The following is a 20,001-nucleotide window of genomic DNA, read 5'->3' as shown; positions in this document are numbered from 1 at the left end:
ATAAGCCACAAGTGGAAAGGTGTTAAAAAAGGTCTGTGCTTCCGGATTTATTTATTTTTACTTTTTGTACACCCTATGACTGAGACTGAGACTGGTGTCAAAAGGAGAACTGATATGTATGTAATACATTTGACCCCAGCTATTTAAATCACCTCAGAGAGGACCTGGGTGAGTGAAGTCTTCACCCAGGTCCGTTGTGACATCCCGCCCATCAGGAGCCAACGCAATGTTGGTTGCCCCCCAATATCTCATGCGATTTCCCAGCTAGCCATGCAGGAAAACACCTTCCACTGCTGTGCTGAAGCTGGGAAATGGCTGTACCCGCCCACTCCATAGCCACACTGGGCCACAAATCCCGCTTCCCATAAGTAAAGTGTGTGGGGACGGGACGGGACAGGACAGGACTTCTCTCCCTTTTTCTACCCTTTGTTTCCAATATTTAAGGTACTTCTAGCTCCTTGCAGCAGCAACCAAAAGCCAACCAAGTCCAAACTGAGGGTTTTTGGAAAGAAAGAGCAACGAGCAACAGAGCCTCACCCTCCTATGCCTTCTGTTTGGTGCAGATGTCTCACTGCTCACACTCTCTCTGTGGTTTAGGTGAGCAAAAGGCCGGGCGGCCCCCCAGGTCTCCAAGAACCTCGACATCCGGACAGAGGCCCTCATCTTCAAGCCATCGTGCACTCTGGTGGTTTGTGGGAGATGGTTGTTGGAAGTGCGCTGCTTAGACTGAACCCGGGGAGAAACAAGACAGCCACACGTACATTTTAGAAAACTGGATATAATGAACAAATGAAATTATTTATTTGACAGAATTTATATACTGCTGACTAACAGCCGTAACCTCTAAGCCAAACAGGCACCCTCTAGGATGAATAGCTAGATGGCTCAGTTGGTTGGAGCGTGGTGCTGATAACACCAAGGATGCCGGTTTGATGCCCGTAAAGGACAGCTGAATGAATATTCCTGCACTGCAGTAGAGGGTTGGACTAAATGATCCTCAGAATGATTCTATGATACTTAAGATGTTCAAAGCTACAACTTCCACCATCTTCAGCCAAAATGAGTTTGGAAACATCTGGAGGGTGCCAGGTTGGTGAAGGCTGTTCTAAGCGGTGACCATGAGACGTTTGTTAAAAAATACTGGTTAAAAACTGAATGTTAAAAGCAAGCTAACAGTGTAATTTATCAGTAAAATCAGAAGTTATTGAAGAAATATACACATTAAAGCAAACGTATTTAGATTATACATCTGAGCAGTCTTACAGAAAAGTCTTAACAGGTGCCAGGCACAATCACATGGTGAAATATAATTATACAGGAAATGATACAGTAAGCCTTACAACCTATGCCTACCCAGCCCAGAGATGGGGAGCCTCTGGTCCCTCTATATGTTGCTGGACTCAGACCTTGCTTATGGGTCAGCTTGGCCACTGAGAAAACAGGAGGATGCTGGACTAGGTCAGCCTTCAGTCCAACCCAGCTGGGCTCTTCCTATGACTCCAACTCCTGTCATCCCTGGCTACTGGCCATGTTGGCTGACGCGGAGGCTGAAGGGAGCTGGAGTCCATGAACATCTGTGAGGGCAACAGGTTAGCCAACACTGACTTCAGACCGCTTTCGCCTGCTCTGACCTGCAAGGCCTCTCTAGTGCCTTATGGCAGCCAGGGGACTGTCCCATCATTTATCACTTGACTCTTTCATCTGGAGATGTAGGTGAATGAATAGGGGAAACTTCTACATGCAAAGCGTATACTCTACACCCATGGTTCCCAAACCCTTTGGGACCATCTCCCCCTCTATTCCATTAACTCCACCCCAGTGCCCTGTGCCTTACCCCATGAAAAGCAATCTTCAGAATAGTAGAGCATGAAGCTCTTAAAACTCAGGGTCATGGGTTTGAGCCCCACATTTGGCAAAAGATTGAGCCCCACATTGGGCACTAAGTGATCCTTGTGGTCCCTTTCCAACACTACAATACAATGATTCAGCTACCAACACAATAAAATTCTAAACAGCAACAATCAATTGTACTTTTATTCAAAATCCAATTTAAACTATTTAGTTTAACTGATTCAACAGATTTGATTAACTTGAGCCACTGATACCAATGATACTCATTTACACCTCCAGCGCGCGCCCCCTCCCCATCAGCTACTTGCCTCTTAGAGCCACCCTAGGTAACCCCAGTGCCTCCTAGGGGACAGGACAGCCCACTCTGGAGACCGTTGATGTGCACACTGAGCTATGACCCTTCCTCCCAATGCAGAGGTAGCTGATGGCACTCCGGGCCGCCACTGAGGCCACCTGAGCCTTGAGCGACAGCAAAGGATCCAGGAGTACCCCCAAACTACAAACCTGCTCCTTCAGAGGAAGTGTAACCCCATCAAGAGCAGGCGATCTCCCACCCATCCGGTCTAGTGAACCACCCACTAACAGTGTCTCAGTCCTATCTCGACGGAGTTTCGGTTTGTTGGCTCTCATCCAGCCCATTACTGAGGCAAGACACTTGTCCACCACTTCCACTGCCTCACCTGCAGATGTGAAGGAGAAATAGAGCTGAGTATCATCAGCATACTGCTGACAACATACTCCAAACCTCCAGATAACCCCACCCAGCGGTTTCATGTAGATGTTAAACAATGTAGAAAATAGGGTTGAGCCCTATGGAATCCCACATTGAAGGTTCCACAGGGCTGAAAAGCATTTCCCAAGCAACACCCTCTGGGCTGGGAACGACCACCCAAGAAGGACTGGAACCACCACAAAGCAGTGCCACCCACCCCTAGTTTGGACAGTCGCTCCCGACGGATATAACGGTTGATGGTTTTGAAAGCTGCTGAGAGGTCGAGAAGAATTAACAGGGACATGTTCCCCTTGTCTCTCTCTTGACAGAGGTCATCATACAGGGCAACCAAGGCAGTGTCTGTGCCAAAACCGGGCCTAAACCCCAACTGAAATGGATCCAGAAAATCAGTTTCTTCCAAAAGCGCCTGGATCTGGTCTGCGACCACTCATTTCAGAACCTTGCTCTGGCTGGTAGTTAGTTACGTTTTCCGAATCCAGGGAAGGTTTCTTAAGGAGTGGTTTTACCACTGCCTCCTTCAAACAGGCAAGGACCACCCCCTCTTGTAAAGAGGCACTGATCACCCCCCTGGCCCAACCAGCTGTTCCCTCCATGCTGGTTTTTATCAGCCAAGAGGGGCAAAGGTCTAGAGCAGGGGTGTCAAACTCAAATTCATCGGGGTCCGCATCAGCAGTTTGGTCACCCTCAAAGGGCCGGTTGTATCTGTAGGACTATGTGTCCACTCTTTATTATCATAAATTATTGTCACTGCATTCAATTATTACTGTTTTTGTAATAATGTAAGTAATAACTAGCTCTGAAAGCAGAAACATAGTCAGAATAATGGCAAGTAGATATTCAAATGTACAATTATTGTACAATTTATTGAAAAATGATTTTTGGTAACTGCACTGGGTGGTGGAGGCTCGCTAGGGTTTCATGCAGGACCTTTGCAGAGCTACTAGTACCTGGAGATGCTGGGGTCCTTCTGCATGCAGGACAGATGTTCTGCCAGTGAGCCACCACCCTTCACCAAAGGGACTGGCTGAGGTTGACTCACTGGAGCTGCTCTCCTGGTTCCAGGGTTTAAGGGCCAGAAGTATAAAGCAGCACCCTATGTTTCTGAGGAGAGGGAGAGGGAGGGGAGGGAGGGAGGAAGGAAGGAAGAAAAGAGGGAGTGGGAGGGAGAGAGGAAGGAAAGAGGGGAGAGAAAGAAGAGTAGGAAATAAGGAAGGGAATAAAGAAGGAAAGAAAAAGAAAGAGGGAGAGAAGACGGAAAGGGAGAAAGAAGGAAGAAAGTAGAGGGAAAGAAAGAATAAGAATGAGGAAGAGGAAGAAAGATGGGAAGGACGGAAGGAAGAAAGGAAGAAAGAAAGAAAAGAGGGAGCAGGAGGGAGAGAGGAAGGAAAGAGGTGAGAGAAAGAAGAGTAGGAAAGAAGGAATAAAGAAGGAAAGAAAAAGAAAGAGGGAGGGAAGACAGAGATAAAGAAGGAAAGAAGGAGAGGGAAAGAAAGAATAAGAACGAGAGAGAGGAAGGAAGAAAGGGAAGGGGGTGTGTCACCGCCTTGATTCAGCGCCAGAAAAGAGCGCGAAGGGACCCAGGGGCAAAAAGCATTTCCCGTGCAGCGTGAGGCAGTGGGTGTCCGTTTTAGGAGAAGTGCGTAAAGCCTCAGAGTTGCACGTTCGTGAGGCTGAGCCGCTGCTGAGCTCACGTTCATGAGGCTGAGCCGCGGCAGGAGGAGGAGGAGGTGAGGCAAGAGGAGGACGAGGCGGCTTCCTGGGTCGGTGCCCGGCAGCACCGTGCGGAGAGTCCCGAGCCTCTGGGACGCAGCAGTGCTCTGTAGCACTTTGAATCCTCCTCCTCCACACGGCGCTGCTGGGTGCTTTGTCTGTGCTTCAGCAGCAGCAGCAGCCGTTTCCAGGCGCCGAGCCGTGGCAGGAGGAGGAGGATTCAAAGTGCTACAGAGCACTGCTGCGTCGCAGAGGCTCGGGACTCTCCGTGCGGTGCTGCCGGGCACTGACCAGGCAAGCTGCCTCCTCCTTCTCCTGCTGTGGCTCGGGGCGCTCCATGCAGCGCTGCTCCGGCCGCCTTTCTACCCCCCCCAGCCCCAGCTCTTTGTCGGCGCTTTGTCGGCGCGGCGCTTCAGCAGCAAGGTCCCGCTGCTGGGTCCCGCTGGCTGGGGCGCTCGGCGGGCCACATGACGAGGTCTGGCGGGCCGGATTTGGCCCCCGGGCCTTGTGTTTGACACCCGTGGTCTAGAGCACAAGCAGTCGCCCTGACCAATCCAAGTACATTGTCCACATCCTTGAGCCTTACCAACTGAAACTCATCCAACACAACAGGACTAGACTGTGCTCTGGACACCCCATGAGATTCATCTGCTGTAACAGCAGAGTCAAGGTCTTGGTTGGATGAAAGCAATTTCCCCCTCAAAATGCTTTGCAAACAAGTCACAGCGAGCTACCGTTGGTTCTATCACTTCCTTTGGGCCAGCCTGTACAACCCAGAAAAGCTCTGCCGGACGAAGAGGAGAACCATGTATGCCTCTTTGGGCTCCTTGGAGGAAAGGCAAGATACGAATGTGCTAATCAAATAATGTGCTAATAAAACAAAATATAAAATAAAAACCTATTTAAAAAGTTTAAAAACAATTTTAAAAATCCAAAAGCAATCCTATACTCTCACAGTTACCAGTCTTCTATGGCCAGTATCTCTCAGGCATCAAATGCCTAGGTAAACAGGAATGTCTTTTTTCCTCCTTGGGGAGAGCATTCCACAAATGGGAAACCACCACTGATAAGGCCCTGTCAGAGGTCAGCACCAACCTGGCAGCAGTCGGAGGTGGCATCACCAACAGGTCCTCCCCTGTCAATCATAAGGACTGAGATGGTTGACATGGGGGAGTTGCTTCTTTGCATACTGGGGTCCCAAGCCATTTAGGGCTTTGCACACTAGCACTAACACCTAAAATAGTTATTAGTGGTGAGGGATAAGGCAAAAGAGAGGCATGAGTGTGTCCAACAGGTCTCATGCCACATCCACGGCATATACTCGACACACGTTTAATCTTGGGAACCAGCTTAAGAGGGCGCTGGCCTCAACTGTAGCATGCAGTTTCGTTTGTGAGCTGAGCAGAACAAACTGGATCACCCTGGAGTACCTTTTATTTTCTCGTCGCTTTTTCTCAGAATGCCAGTGGAACTGCACTTAAAGGCAGAACGTGGGAGGCTTGAAGCGTATTCTTTTAATTACACACAGTTAAAGAGCAGCCTTTTTTGGATACTTGAAGTGTTCCTTGGAGACCAAACTCTATAAGCCATTGTTTCATGGATCTGTGGACCCTGGCAACTGAATGTCTAATGCTTATTTCAACCTCGTTATGCAATTGCAGCCCTGCCTTCCCACCGTCTGTGCTCCCAGTTCTCAGTCCACAGTGGCTATCTTTCTTTGTGGTTTATTGCCTTCGCTGTCCCAGTTCCCACCCACCCCCCACACCCACCCTGCAACTCCTTTCTCTAGCTTGAGAAACTTAAAGCAAAACAACAACAACTAACAAACATAAGCACAGCCACGCAAAATAAATTGAGGGGTTTCTTGACCAAGATTAAGCCTGCAGACTCGCTCAACTTATTTCAGCTACAAAATACAAGGTGTGGGGTTTTTGTGTGTGTGTTTTTTAGACTGCAGAACTAAAAAGTGAATTATTTGACTCCCCCTCATGCACAACAAAAATGTTGTCAGATATATATTATTGTGCAGGCTCATATGCACACAGAAACCCAAATGTGCCCCAGAAACCTGCAGAGAGATTTGGCTTGCTCAAATCAATGTGAAAATTCAGGCTCACTCATATCAACACTCTGCATGGTTCACTGGTCCCCAGTTCTGAGTCTCGCTCTTATATTCCATCCCTTTTCTCCCCAGGGATAAGACAATGTAGTGCCCCTTTCAAATGTTCATGGGAAACAACTCCCATAAACCCTGGAAGTTGTAGCAAAGACCACCCAGAAGGCTTTACATTGGCTATCCCTGCCCTATGCAAGGTTCTCCCTAGCCCCTCTCCCCTCCCCCACCACTACTCCGTCCTTTTGTCTCCCCCACCCATGGGCTTATTCAGCCACTCTGCTTCCGGGTTGCCCAATCTAACTTTGTCACCACCTGCATCCCATTTGCTATCCTTGTCTGCCCAGGATTTCTATCTCTGCTCCTCCTTCCTTCCTGAAAAAAACAGCTCACGGTTATCACACCCTCAATTCCAGTACGAAGTTCTTTACAGCCAAACTTTTTTAAAATAAATAAATAAATAAATTCCACTTCATTCACAGGTGCAACATTGTTTGCAAACATTTTACCACGGGGCATCTACTTTCCAAACAATCAGAGAACGTGATGATGTCACAGCACTTCAGCCAATGGGGAGGGAGATGTCAGGCAACATTCCATTTATAACTTGCTAAAAGTAATAATAAGCCAGGCAGACAAATGTGTGCGCACACTTGTAAGGGAGTGCAATATGCACGTGTATCTTAGGGTAAAAGCACACCTACCCTCGGGTCTATCACCAAGTAAGTTTTGATATTCATGGATTCAAGGTAAGGGTCTCTGAGGTGTCCATTCCCATCTTCCACTTCATAAGCTTTGCCTAGGTGACTGAGGGTTGCTTCTGTGATGTGTACACGGCTGGAGAGAGGGAAAAGACAGGAGCACAAAAGACTTGAAACATTTGCAGAAAGGTCACTGCAAGTTATTCATTTCCATATCAATGGCTGCTGTTGACAAGCCTGTGCTTCTCAACAGCTTCACGCCTTGGAAGCCAAATCCAGGATCCTGGCAGCATTGCTGTTTAACAGCTTTGCTTATTTGCAATCCATCATAGCACAATTGTTCATGCATTCCTCACTGGGCTTTGCGCAGTGCCTTCAGTTTTATTTTCTTTTAATAAGGAAGGTATATAGATAGGATTTATCTGCTGCTTAATTGTCAAAACCTCCAGGAGGTTTAAATAGATTACGCATTAAAAAATACCGATAATATCAGACATTAAAAGCAAGTTAACCTAAAATTTTCAAAATGAACGAGCAGTTTTCAAAGCACACATTATAAAATAAAAGTTGCACATCAAAATGCATGTCCCAGTTTGCATGTCTGGATAGGCTTCCTTCAAGAAGGACAACAAAAAGGTTTCAGCGGTATAGTACTGTACAGAGAAAGCACCTGCCTAGTTAGTATCAGTTGGCAGGGAGTACCAAAGTGCAGGTGTTGCCAGGCTGCAGGAATGATTCCTTGCAAGTGTGGAACAAATGTTATGTGGCACCCTTTCTTTCAGCAGTGTGGGAGATGAGGCGAGCAAAAATATAGACTGTAAACCTGTTAAGGCACAGATCTGTCTCCCCCTCCCTTGTGTTTGTCTGCAAAGCACTATGTATATTCATGGCGACATGATTACTACTATTATCAGTAGATGCCGTCATGCAGCAGCATTCAGTACCGCACATGAATTTAATGCAAGCGAATGTTAATTATATGCACAGTGAATCACACATGGATTAGCTATAGCCCTAGGGATCATTATAAAATATAACACACTCTCAATACTTGTGCAAACTGCTCATCTCGTTTTCAAGGACAGCTTGCGTGTGCCGGGGAGGCCATCAACATTAATTCAAATTTATACCAAAAAAACCCCCCACTCTTCCCTCCACCACCCCTCTCTGAACAAGTTGCTGAATGGCTCTCAAAAAGGGCTGGAAGCTCTCGAGAGCAACATCTAGATATATTACACAATGCAGAACCATCCAAGAGTTTACTCAGCTGGCTAGCGTCACAGTTTCTCAGGCAGTGTTCTGAAACAACCCCAGCTGTAATGTACTAAGCTCCAAATACATATACACACGCCTTCTTTCGGTTAAATAGTTTCTTCCCTGCACCTTCCTATCGTTAGGGTTGTTCTCCAAAAGGGAACCAGCTACCCAGACATATAACCAGCAAGCTATATTTGTTTTTAAAAGCTGTATTGATTTTTATCTGTGTTTTAAGTACAATGGTTTTATATGCATTTGTGTGTGTGTGTGTGTGTTTCATTGGTTGGTGGATTTGACCTGTGTTTTACCTACAGGTCTTACTTATCTGGACATCACTTGGAGAGCTCTTTGATCAAGCGATTGATAAAACTCTCTAATAAATTTGTCCACCGGCAGAGGTGAGCTGCAGTGCGGGGGGAGCTGCCAACACTGTTTTAATTATGTAAATCAACATCTTATACTGCTTAATGTGATCATTTGTTTACTTAAACCGTTTCATTTGCTTGCTAGCTTCCAGTCAGCTAATTGTTATTATTTATGCACTAGGGAAAGTTTCAGCAATGCCAACACTCAGGATCGGGGGGGGGGGGCAGGGGATTATCCAATGACAGAAGAGCCTCTATGCTCATATATAAAAGAGAATCAACCCGATGGTCCTGAGCCATTTCAATGATGGATTGGGTAGGCATGGTATGGAACCATACAAACTATCAAAACCATGGTCAAATCCATGCCGTGCGCTTTAAATGTAGGGCCTGGATGAGGCCTCTGTGGCCTATATGACGAGCAACCACGACAAGACATCAAATGATAAATGCATTAAAGGAAGAAAAATCAACCAGCAAATAACATCCATAGACTTTAGAGGCAATAAACAGCCCTCCTTCTGAACAGTGTGGTACAATGCCCATTACTCAGGTTTAGTTTTGCTCCTAGCGTTGTGAAGGTTCTACACATCTCCAGCACAACGACAAAAAGGGCATAATTTCACCAGGCGAATTACAACTTCAGGTTGGGAAATCTTTACCCAGGAACTCCCGCAGATTCCATTCGGTTAGCTAAGGAGACATCGTGAGACCAAACGTCGTACTGCCATTTCCGAAGCCCTATTACACCGCAGAGCACGTTCCCAGAGTGAATGCCAACTCGCATATTGATGTCCACTCCTGTGGCTTCTCTCACTTGTCTGCAAAACAGATCAGAATAGGATTGGAAGAGGTGCCTAGTCTTCCCCCATCTTAATGCCCACAAAATTATGCTGGTGCTTTCTCTCTTAATTACTGCAAACATCAATGTGAAATTTAGGGATGTGGTCCACCCTGTGCTCAAGTCAACAGCCAAAATGAGAGAAGACGTGGGATGGATTGAGTGTTTTAAACAAATTGGAGTAACCATCTATACAAGCAATGGAGGACAGTGGAATATAGGAAAAGGATTCATACTGAGCCAGACCATCAGACAATTTAGTCTATGCTCGTGAGTAGAGGAGGGACCCAGGTGGCACTGTGGTTAAACCACTGAGCCTAGGGCTTGCTGATCAGAAGGTCGGCGGTTCGAATCCCTGTGACGGGGTGAGCTCCCGTTGCTTGGTCCCAGCTCCTGCCAACCTAGCAGTTCGAAAGCACATCAAAATGCAAGTAGATAAATAGGAACCGCTATAATGGGAAGGTAGGGACCCAGGTGGCGCTGTGGTTAAACCACTGAGCCTAGGGCTTGCTGATCAGAAGGTCGGCGGTTCGAATCCCTGTGACGGGGTGAGCTCCCGTTGCTTGGTCCCAGCTCCTGCCAACCTAGCAGTTCGAAAGCACATCAAAATGCAAGTAGATAAATAGGAACCGCTATAATGGGAAGGTAGGGACCCAGGTGGCGCTGTGGTTAAACCACTGAGCCTAGGGCTTGCTGATCAGAAGGTCGGCGGTTCGAATCCCTGTGACGGGGTGAGCTCCCGTTGCTTGGTCCCAGCTCCTGCCAACCTAGCAGTTCGAAAGCACGTCAAAATGCAAGTAGATAAATAGGAACCGCTACAGCGGGAAGGTAAACGGCGTTTCCATGTGCTGCTCTGGTTTGCCAGAAGCGGCTTTGTCATGCTGGCCACATGACCTGGAAGCTATACGCCGGCTCCCTCGGCCAATAATGCGAGATGAGCGCGCAACCCCAGAGTCGGTCACGACTGGACCTAATGGTCAGGGGTCCCTTTACCTTTACCTCGTGAGTAGAGGAGCACTGAATACAGAGAGAAACGAACCATCATCTCTGATGCTTTCACATGTTTCTTTAAATACTTGCCCTTGTTTTATCATACACATTAAACACAGTGGCTCAACGGTTTGCAGTAACCATCATTTAGAACCCAAGCCATAGTTTGAACTCCCAAACACAGACTCAAATAATGCTTTAGAACTGCTTGTCTACTGTCATTTTAGGAACACAGGAAACTGCTTTATGTTGAGTTAAACCATTGATCCATCTGGCTTGGTGCTGTCTATATTCACTGTTTGAGGCTCTTCAGAGTTTCAGGCAAAAGCCTTTGCCAGCCATGCATGGAGATAACAGAGAATGTACTCAATATGTCCTCCATTCAAACCATATGCTTCACCACTAAGCTATGGGCCCTCCCCAACTTTGGGCCAATTACTATGGCCTCATTCTCTTCAGACTAGCTATGAGCTGTAACCATGGTTTGTCCTGTGGTTTACAGCTTGTGCTTTGTCAGCACAGGTAAACCATGAGCCCAGGTTTGGATGCTGTGCTTAACTAAACAATGATGCATCAGCAGAACTACTGGAGAGGAATAAAGAGGCCACAATCTCCTCCCCCAGAGCCCACAGTTGTCCATTAATGCTAAGCCATGGTTTGGTTTAGTGCGATGCACAAAACAGGCAGTCGACAGCAACACTTTTTTCTGTCGCCATGTTGGGGACGTATACTTTGCACACTACTATGTAACCTATTCTCATGTCTTTAGTTCTACCTTGTTAATGTTTCCAAATATTATTTAAACTCTTTTTTTTTTTTAAAGTACCGTACATACTTTATAGCTTCGCACATGTCGAGGCCCATTTTCACACAGTTCTTGGCATGCACTGGCAAGGAAACAGGTAATCCTGAGACACAGTAATAACAGTCACCCAGAATTTTTATCCTCATGCATTCATTTTCCTGCAAAACAACAACAACATGCGAGTCATCAGAAATGCTGCAGATATGAATTAGCAAGTATCTATCTTAAGGAACACAAATTATAGGCTTTACTTTGCAGAACAAACAAATCTGACCTTATCTGGAGCTGCTGTTTTACTATCTCTGTTCTGAGGAACTCTGGGGCTCCTCAGGGGTTGTTTTTTTCAGGGACTATGAGAAATCATAAAATTACAGAGTTGGAAGGGTCCCAAATGGCCATGTAGTCTAACCCTCAGCAATGCAGGAATCACAGCTTATCAGTAATGGTGGGCAATCTTTTTTGAAATATAATTTGTCAACCATCACCAGTTTTCCCCTACGAAGCTCAGCCAGAGGGGAGTCCTGTTGTGCATGCGGAAATGGGTCTTGAAAATCAACACATAATTAGGGATGTTGGAGAATTCCAGCAAAAACAGAAATGACAGTGGAAGTTGCCAGTGTGTGCTCATTAGGCCCATGTGTGGAAGGGAAACATTCTGCTGCAGTTCGTCTTCTGCCGAAACTAACATTATCTGTCTCGCTAGCTGCTGCAACGAACAAATTATATAAATTATGTTGTCACCTTGTTATTTAACCCTACTCATTTCACTGCAAAAGAAACACAGATCAAGTGGGAAAACACAATCACTTAATTACAGGCATCTCCCCACTTACATGGGGGCATAGCTGCCAAGTCTCCTGTTGAAAAATGCAGGATCAGCAGCGGCGCGGCACCGGAAGTCGCTTCTACGCATGTTCAGACATGCGTAGAAGCAACTTCCGGTGCTGCTCTGCCCGATTTCCGGTGCCCAGACATGGGCAGAGCGGCACCTGAAACGGAGCCTCCCTGGCAGGTAGGAAATCTGGGGGATTTCCGGGATTTTTTTCCATTCGGGATAACAGCAGGAAACGGATTAAAATCTGGGGGTTTCCCGCAAAAAAACGGGAGACTTGGCAGCTATGCATGGGGGTTATGTTCCTGGGTAGCATGTATACGTGAAATCACGTATAGAGGAAAACACCACCTAAAAGGCCTATAAACACCCTCTAAACCCCTGTAAACCCTTGAAAACCCCATGAGATTGCAGTTACAAAGGGTCCTGGGGTTGCACTAGCCATTCTCTCACATTTTTAAAAGCTATATTTGCAGTTTTTGTGTCTTTTGCAGTTTAGAATTGATTTATTGATTTCCAGGCGCCACGCATATACACGGTCATGCACAGGTTGAACACGTGTCTACATGGGAAGACGCATGTATTGTTCGCAGATTGAAAGCAGCAGCAACTGCAAATGCTGATAACGTAAGCAGCGCTGTGTGTGATGAACACAGGGCAGAATGGAAAATCTTACATCCCTCCCCATAATGGTCTGGATTTGGTTAGCCTCAATATAAATCATTTCAGAAGTTTAGCAAGGCCACCCCCTTATCCTTCTCCAGTCTCCGCAAACTTTAACAACCAACATGCAAGGAATTGTATGAGAAACAAGGAAAAATTGAAAAAGGAAGACAGAACTTTAAACATCTTAATTATGCATTTATGCCATTTTAGCACACTAGCTGTTTCAGTACGTTTAGTGATTCAATTCTACCACATCCATTAAGGCTTAATTAAGTTAACATCCCAATTGCTTCTTTGCCTTTAATGAAAGTTAACATCCCAATTGCTTCTTTGCCTTTAATGAGAGATAGTTCAGCAACAGAACACTTTTAGACCATAACTCCCTAATCATGAGCATTTATAATATTAATAGAATGGAAATGGTTGGAAATAGAACCTTCCATAAATAGAGACAGATGCTCATAAATCCCACATGCTCAGTACAGTGAACATTGCTAGTACTTTGAAAGAATATAATATAGATTGAGGCCACAGATTCCGAAGACACAGAAAACTCCTTTGTGCTAAAATGGCATGTTCAACCTATCAACTGTTGTTAACTCTTATAAATATAAGAGTTTGGGAGATTTAAAACTTGTTAAATATAACTTCTCTTAATTTGCAAAATACAAAACAGAGAAGTAGTAATTTAAACATGGTTCAGATGAAACAGCCTAACCAATGTTGCATCATTGCCACGGCATCACAATTGTCAAGCTTAAGTTCTGCATTTGCCCTCCGAACCAGAACTGGAACCAATGCATGAAATCAGTTTACCAGTCAGATTTGGAGAAAACCATAGTTTGCGAATCTGGATGCAAATAGCAAATAATGGCTGTGCTTACACATTCTGTTAAACCTTGATTCAGCATGACATGCACAAGGCAGGAGTGAGTTTGTATGCCCTCTTCCTCTACCTGTGCAGCAAGGAAAGTTGGGTTTGGGAACTTTCACTTTCACCTATAGTTTGTACATTATCCAGACTAGCAAACTGGGGTTAATCCTTAAGATTAATGGAGGTTATTTTCATACATGTCAACTTCAACTTCTGAAGCTGGGCCATTTGAAAATAACATTAGCAATGGTTAGCTAAATTTCCTGGTTTGGATAATGCAGGAAGCTGCTGTTAACTTGAAGGAGAATCTTCTGAAGTCCTCTTGGCCAAACAGGAGAAGGAGAGGGGGGAGGAGGAGGAGGAGCATGCAAGCTCAAGGCTCACTGTAGCTTGTTCCTATGGTGCTAAACCATAGTTCAGTGTGACATCCAAATATAGCCAGTGGTTTGCCCAAACCCAACCACAATTTAGCTAACATGTGAACCAGACCATCACACCATTACCACACCTTATTAGTCTCGGTGTAATAATAGTTGGAAGATTTATCTATAATTACTGTATTTACTCGAATCTAATGTTCACCCCTTTTTGGCCAAATTATGTTGCGAAAATTAAGGTGCACATTAGATTCGATGGCACATTTACATTCGCCAGCAAATACTTCTTTTGGTTTCAAGGTTTTGAAAACTGAGGTATGCATTAGATTTGATGGCACATTAAGATTCGAGTAAATACGGCATTTAAAACATAATAATATTTAAAATGACAAGAGGGTCCTCTATCAAGAAGTTGCTTACCTTTGCTATTTGATCGAATTTGCCAAAGAGTTCATTCAACATCACCACCAGCTCTTTGGGAGAGCAGTCACTTGCCAAACGAGTAAATCCTACAATGTCTGCATACAAGATGCTATGCAAGGAAGCCAAAATCAATTAAATTGTTTTTCATTTTCTACATCAGCGATGTAGATATTTAAACTTCGTGGACATTAGCTAAGAACTGCGCACATATGCACCAAACTATGGGTTACATCCAATGTTAGTTCCACTCAAGAGTAGACCCATTGAAATTAATGGATGACCAACTTAGGCAAAACTAACATTGACTACAACCCTTTAATCATCTACTCTACTCCTCACTGATATGGCTCCCCTGGTTTCTGATAGCAATTGATTCACATGCAAAACTCACTTGCTCTTTTTTTAATCCTGCAATATCAACTGTCCATCATTTGGATCGTTGGGATATACAGCCTTTAAGAGTGATATATGCTCCCAAGTTTCGCATATTCCACTAAGACTAGGGATTTTAGTGTGGCAGCAGCTGCCCACTGGAATGTGCCTCTAATGGACATCAGGCAGGCACCTACGGTACTGAAGCTCACCTGTTCACCCAGGCTTTCCCTTGAGGGGTGATCCAAGTGTGTTGATCCAATATAGGCCTGCCATATGTCTGGAATATCCCGGACACAGCCAGGATTTGTCTGTCAAAAATGGCATCCGGATGGATTTTTTGGAAAGCGGCAAAAATGTCCAGGAAAACCTGGGTATATGGCAGCTCATATCAAAAGTGGTGGGTTGTTTTTTGTTTTTTTTGCAATTTTCCTAAAAAATAGTTTTAAAACTTCTTTACATATATATATTTTGCAAAAAAAAAAAGCTCAACGACTACCCCCCCCCACAAAAAAGAACTCTACAACTTTGGCCCAAATATAACTTTGGCATTATATTTTCCATTTGTTTTATGCATGAAATTTTATCGATTTTATCCTGTTCTCTGCCATGTTTTGCTTAATGCCGGTGGCCCAGAATTTGTTGCAAAACAAATAAATGGCAAGAACTGGATTGGGTCTCTAGTATACTGAGGCAACAGAAAGAACTATGAACAGAACCAGAGCGAGTTACACAGCTCACCTAACATTCTGGTGCCGTTTCACATACAGGCTGTGGAAGTTGTTGTCGTGCTTCTTCCTGTCATTGGTTTCCTTCAGGCGTTCTATGATGGCTAGTTTCATTCCCATAGAGATATGAGCCGGCAGTATCGATAAAAGCAAGCTTTCCTAAGAGGGAAGAGTGGGTCTTATTCATTTTGCTTTGTTAGGACTTATGCCACACCCTTTAAGAGTAAATACCTGCAAGAGTCGAAAGCTCATACCAAAATAAAAACTTAGTTGGTCTTTAAGGTGCTGCTGGAAGGAATTTTTTTATTTTGTTTCGACTACGTCAGACCAACACGGCTACCTACCTGTAACTTGCCTCATATACAGTCTCTAAAGCACTTCAATCCGTGCAACTAGCACTGTTACAAGTACTTGTAAGAAAATGATATCTTAGTGTGGCTGCACCCACACTTTTGAATTCCCTGCCTATTGACATCAGGCAGGCCCCTTCACTGCACTCTTTTCAGCGTCTGCTAAAAACATTTTCCTTAAAGTCACATGCAGAAGGGTGAAATGAGTTTTAATTTGGTTTTAGCTTATTTTTAATTTAATTTTTTAAAAAATGTTTTAAATAGTTGTTTTTACTGATAATTCATGTTGTTGTTGTTGTTGTTGTTGTTGTTGTTGTTGTAAACTGCTTATAGGATTGTTGGTTTTTAAGAATCAAGTGGTTTATCAATGTTACACCCACTTAAGGGGCTTCTTACAATATGTCGACCTTACAATTCCATTAAAAAAAAAAGTAGGAATCAGAATTGCAAAGAGGCAAGGTCTGCAGTCAAAAGCCACAAAAACATTGCCTACCTCTTAAAGTTCTGAGAAATGCAAAGTAACACTAATATTTAAAATAAAAATACCCTAAAAACGTCAGCATTAGTGGTGGTGAGGGTCATAGAAATGGAAAGAATAAATTGCTGTGCAGGAAAGGTGCTCATTAATTCAGCCCAAAACATGGTCCAATGTTCTCTTACAATGGAAATTTTGGAAAGAGTTCAATTATGGTTGTTTTACTCCAGCCATTTTGCTGACTCCTTTTGCACATGTATGGGTGTCCTTTGGTGAGCAGAACTTGCTGACAAAGTGATGATCTCCTGGTATGGCCAAATGATGACGTTAAAAGAGCTAGACAGTGTGTACGTATTTAAAGCATTGATTCACTCACTTGCTGCCTCTTTTCAATCTTCAGCTTCATTTGGACTTGGATGCACTTTAAAGTATATCTATACAGATCCCAAGAGGCATCCTGCATCTGATGTTTGTGGAATGCACCCATCAGGTTACCGCAGAGAAAAATGACAGCATTGGCAAGCACCTGAGGAAATAAATAAAATGCCCCAACATCACAAACTCAAAATTTTATAAGTAAAATAATCTGTGAACTTTATTAAGGCTAAATCAGCTCTTTTTCTGTTCTCTTGTCCAGCACTTGACAAGAGACTCCTGGCCCAAGTTTCATTACCCAGTAAATACAACTGCACATTATATGTAAGTCTCCATATTCCTGCACCAACTGCTGTTTCCTCCAAAGTTAGCTAGATATCATGGGGTTATTTTGTTCTATTTGGATGTGTCTACGTGGTGCTAATAGTGAACTGTGAATATCCTTAAGGGCTCTAGCTTCGCTCCTTCCCTAGCACAAGGGGGAGCAACAAACCATGGTTCCTGGCTTAGTGATATGTCCTAACTAGGAATCATGATTCATTTTGCTCCAAACAAACTATGATGTGAAGTCAAGGTTTGTTCTTGGCTTACCAGTCATGGTATACTTGAGTGGACCAGAGAACATGGCCTCAAATGCTGATCTCAATGTTCGAGCAGGCTAATACTGGTGCAGGCCATTATTCAGATAATCTGGTACCATATGAAAAGCTAGTTCATAAAGGAAGTGGGAGTGATCCTTCAAAATCAGGGATGGGGATCCTTCTCTTGCTAGCAAGCCAGATCCTTATGTCCTCATCCCAGCTGGGTGGAACCGTCCCGCATCTGTTATCACTGTGGAATCAGGAGATGCTGCACTCTGAAGTCCCAGGACTTCAAAGTATAGCATGAGCTGTTTGAAAACCCTTTTGCAAACATTCCTGCACTGCTGTTTGAAGCCTCTGGTTTTCACAGATTCAAGGAGCAGTCCTGAGAGGAAGAAGAGGTAGCATGTGATGGAGAAAAAAGACCCTTTGCCTAAGACCCTGGAGAGCCGCTGCAAAGCAGAGTAGACAATAGTGGCTAGGTACCAAACAGAAACTTCATGAGTTGCTTCCTACATAAGCCTCCCCCCCCCCCACCGACAACACACACACAGACACACACACACACACACAGGAGAGGCCTTGGAATATGAAGGAATCAGGGAATATCAACAGACTCAATTATGCTGCTACCCATCAAACAAAGATCCTGAAAGGTTTTGAGTGTGGACGGTGACATATAATATTCCAACAAGTAGGCTTGGGGGAAAATATCAGGACTGTCTCCCCACAATTTTGCATTTTAGGGTTTTTCTGTCTTACTTCTGTGATATATTGTAATCAGAACTATCTACTCCATGTGCCAAACCTTATTTCTTTCAATATCTGTAGGGTGATGTAATTTTTTCCACCCCATTTGAACCTGAAACAAAAAAAGCTTCTACTCTCTTCCTTGACTGGCTATAAAAGGCAAAGTTTATTTCCTTTTAACAAGCCCTTTGTACAAAAGGTGTGCTTCCTCTTGAACTCAGGCATGAATGCAACACTCATTTAGAAGTTGTGAAAGAGATAGTGCTTGTTCAGTTGAAAGGTAATTGGGGAGAAAATTAATGAGTGTATAGGCAAGCACTTGTGATGGTGAACAGTCAGGCAAGCAAGAACATTGCTTTGAGAAGGACCATGATTTAATAGCCAATATTAATAAACTGAAGCAACATCCAAGCCTAAGGAAATTAACTCATCTACTACAGTATTCTGATGAAGCTCCAATATATACACTGTAACTGAGACAAAAAGGAAATTACATATTTTAATAACTCTCCCCACCCCCTTTTTATGCTGTTAGCAAAGGGGGAAATTAACCAACAAGGAAACAAAAGACATAGCAAATATTACAAAGGAAGGGTTAATAACATAAAAACCTAAGAAGAGCCTGCTGGATCTGGCCAATGGCCCATCTAGTCCAGTGTCTTGTTCTTATAGTGGCCAACCAGATGCCTGTAGGAAATCCACAAAGCGGAACCCGTACACAACAACCCTCTCCCCTCCTGAAGTTTCTAGCAGCTGGTATTCAGAAGCATTGCTGCCTCCAACTGTGTGAGCAGAGCCATTGTGGCCAGTAGCCATCAATAGCATTATTCTGCAATTTGTCTAATCCTCTTTCAAAGTCATCCAAGTTGGTGGCCACCATTGCCTCCTTGTTCCATCTGTTGAACAACTTTTTTTCTCCAGAAGAAACCATAAACTGTAAGCTTCCTTGGCATAAAGGAGGAGGGCAGGCTATTAATAGCTGGGTCCATTTTGCATATCCAGACGGATGGTTGCTCAGCAATAGTAGCTACAGAATTTTGAATGCAAAGGCTTCGGAATATCCCCTAGAACCATAGCTGTCAAGTTCTCCTTTTTTTTTTTTAAGGGAAATTCCTTATGCTGAATAGGCTTCCTCACGAGAAAAGGGAAAACTTGACAGCTATGCCTAGAACAGCAGGGGGGAAGTTGACGGAGTTACACATAGGATTTCTCATTTATAATAATAATAATAATAATAATAATAATAATAATAATAATAATAATAATAATATATTATTATTATTTATACCCCGCCCATCTGGCTGGGTTTCTCCAGCCACTCTGGGCAGCTTCCAACCGAATATTAAAAACAGTAGAGCATCAAACATTAAAAACTTCCCTAAACAGGGCTGCCTTCAGTTGTCTTCTAAATGTAAAATAGTTGCTTATTGCCTTGACATCTGCTGGGAGGGCGTTCCACAAGGCGGGTGCCACTACCAAGAAGACCCTCTGTCTGGTTCACTTCTCGCAACCCTCTGTCTGGTTCACTTCTCACTACCAAGAAGACCCTCTGTCTGGTTCACTTCTTGGTTCACTACCAAGAAGACCCTCTGTCTGGTTCACTTCTCGCAATGAGGGAACCGCCGGAAGGTCCTCGGTGCTGGATCTCAATGTCCAGGCTGAATGATGGGGTTGGAGACGCTCCTTCAGGTATACAGGACCGAGGCCATTTAGGGCTTTAAAGGTCAGTACCAACACTGTGAATTGTGCTCGGAAACGTACTGGGAGCCAGTGTAGATCTCTCAGGACCGGTGTTATGTGGTCCCAGCAGCCACTCCCAGTCGCTAGTCTAG

At 44.3% G+C, this 20,001-nt stretch overlaps 1 protein-coding gene across 5 annotated transcripts in view; it reads right to left on the bottom strand.

Moving 5' to 3' along the window:
* The window catches only part of ADCY7 (adenylate cyclase 7), a 92,875-nt gene that overhangs the window by 30,189 nt on the left and 42,685 nt on the right, over positions 1-20,001 (bottom strand). For all 5 annotated transcript variants that reach the window (XR_015950504.1, XM_088671863.1, XM_088671862.1 and 2 more), the window contains exons 5-11: positions 16,840-16,989; positions 15,652-15,797; positions 14,536-14,647; positions 11,397-11,524; positions 9,393-9,551; positions 7,112-7,244; positions 538-726 (exon numbers count right to left, since the gene is read on the bottom strand). Coding sequence is in view for 4 of the 5 variants with exons in the window: in XM_088671863.1 (XP_088527989.1) it covers positions 538-726; positions 7,112-7,244; positions 9,393-9,551; positions 11,397-11,524; positions 14,536-14,647; positions 15,652-15,797; positions 16,840-16,989 (1,017 nt within the window). In the remaining variant the exon portion in view is untranslated. The remainder of the gene's footprint in view (positions 1-537; positions 727-7,111; positions 7,245-9,392; positions 9,552-11,396; positions 11,525-14,535; positions 14,648-15,651; positions 15,798-16,839; positions 16,990-20,001) is intronic.

The sequence above is a fragment of the Zootoca vivipara genome, chromosome 6 (genome assembly GCF_965207765.1).
Source record: "Zootoca vivipara chromosome 6, rZooViv2.hap1.1, whole genome shotgun sequence".
In the NCBI taxonomy this organism is placed as follows: Eukaryota; Metazoa; Chordata; class Lepidosauria; order Squamata; family Lacertidae; genus Zootoca; species Zootoca vivipara.
The sequence above is the reverse complement of the archived record's forward strand: the minus strand, read 5'-3'. Positions and strand labels throughout refer to the sequence as shown.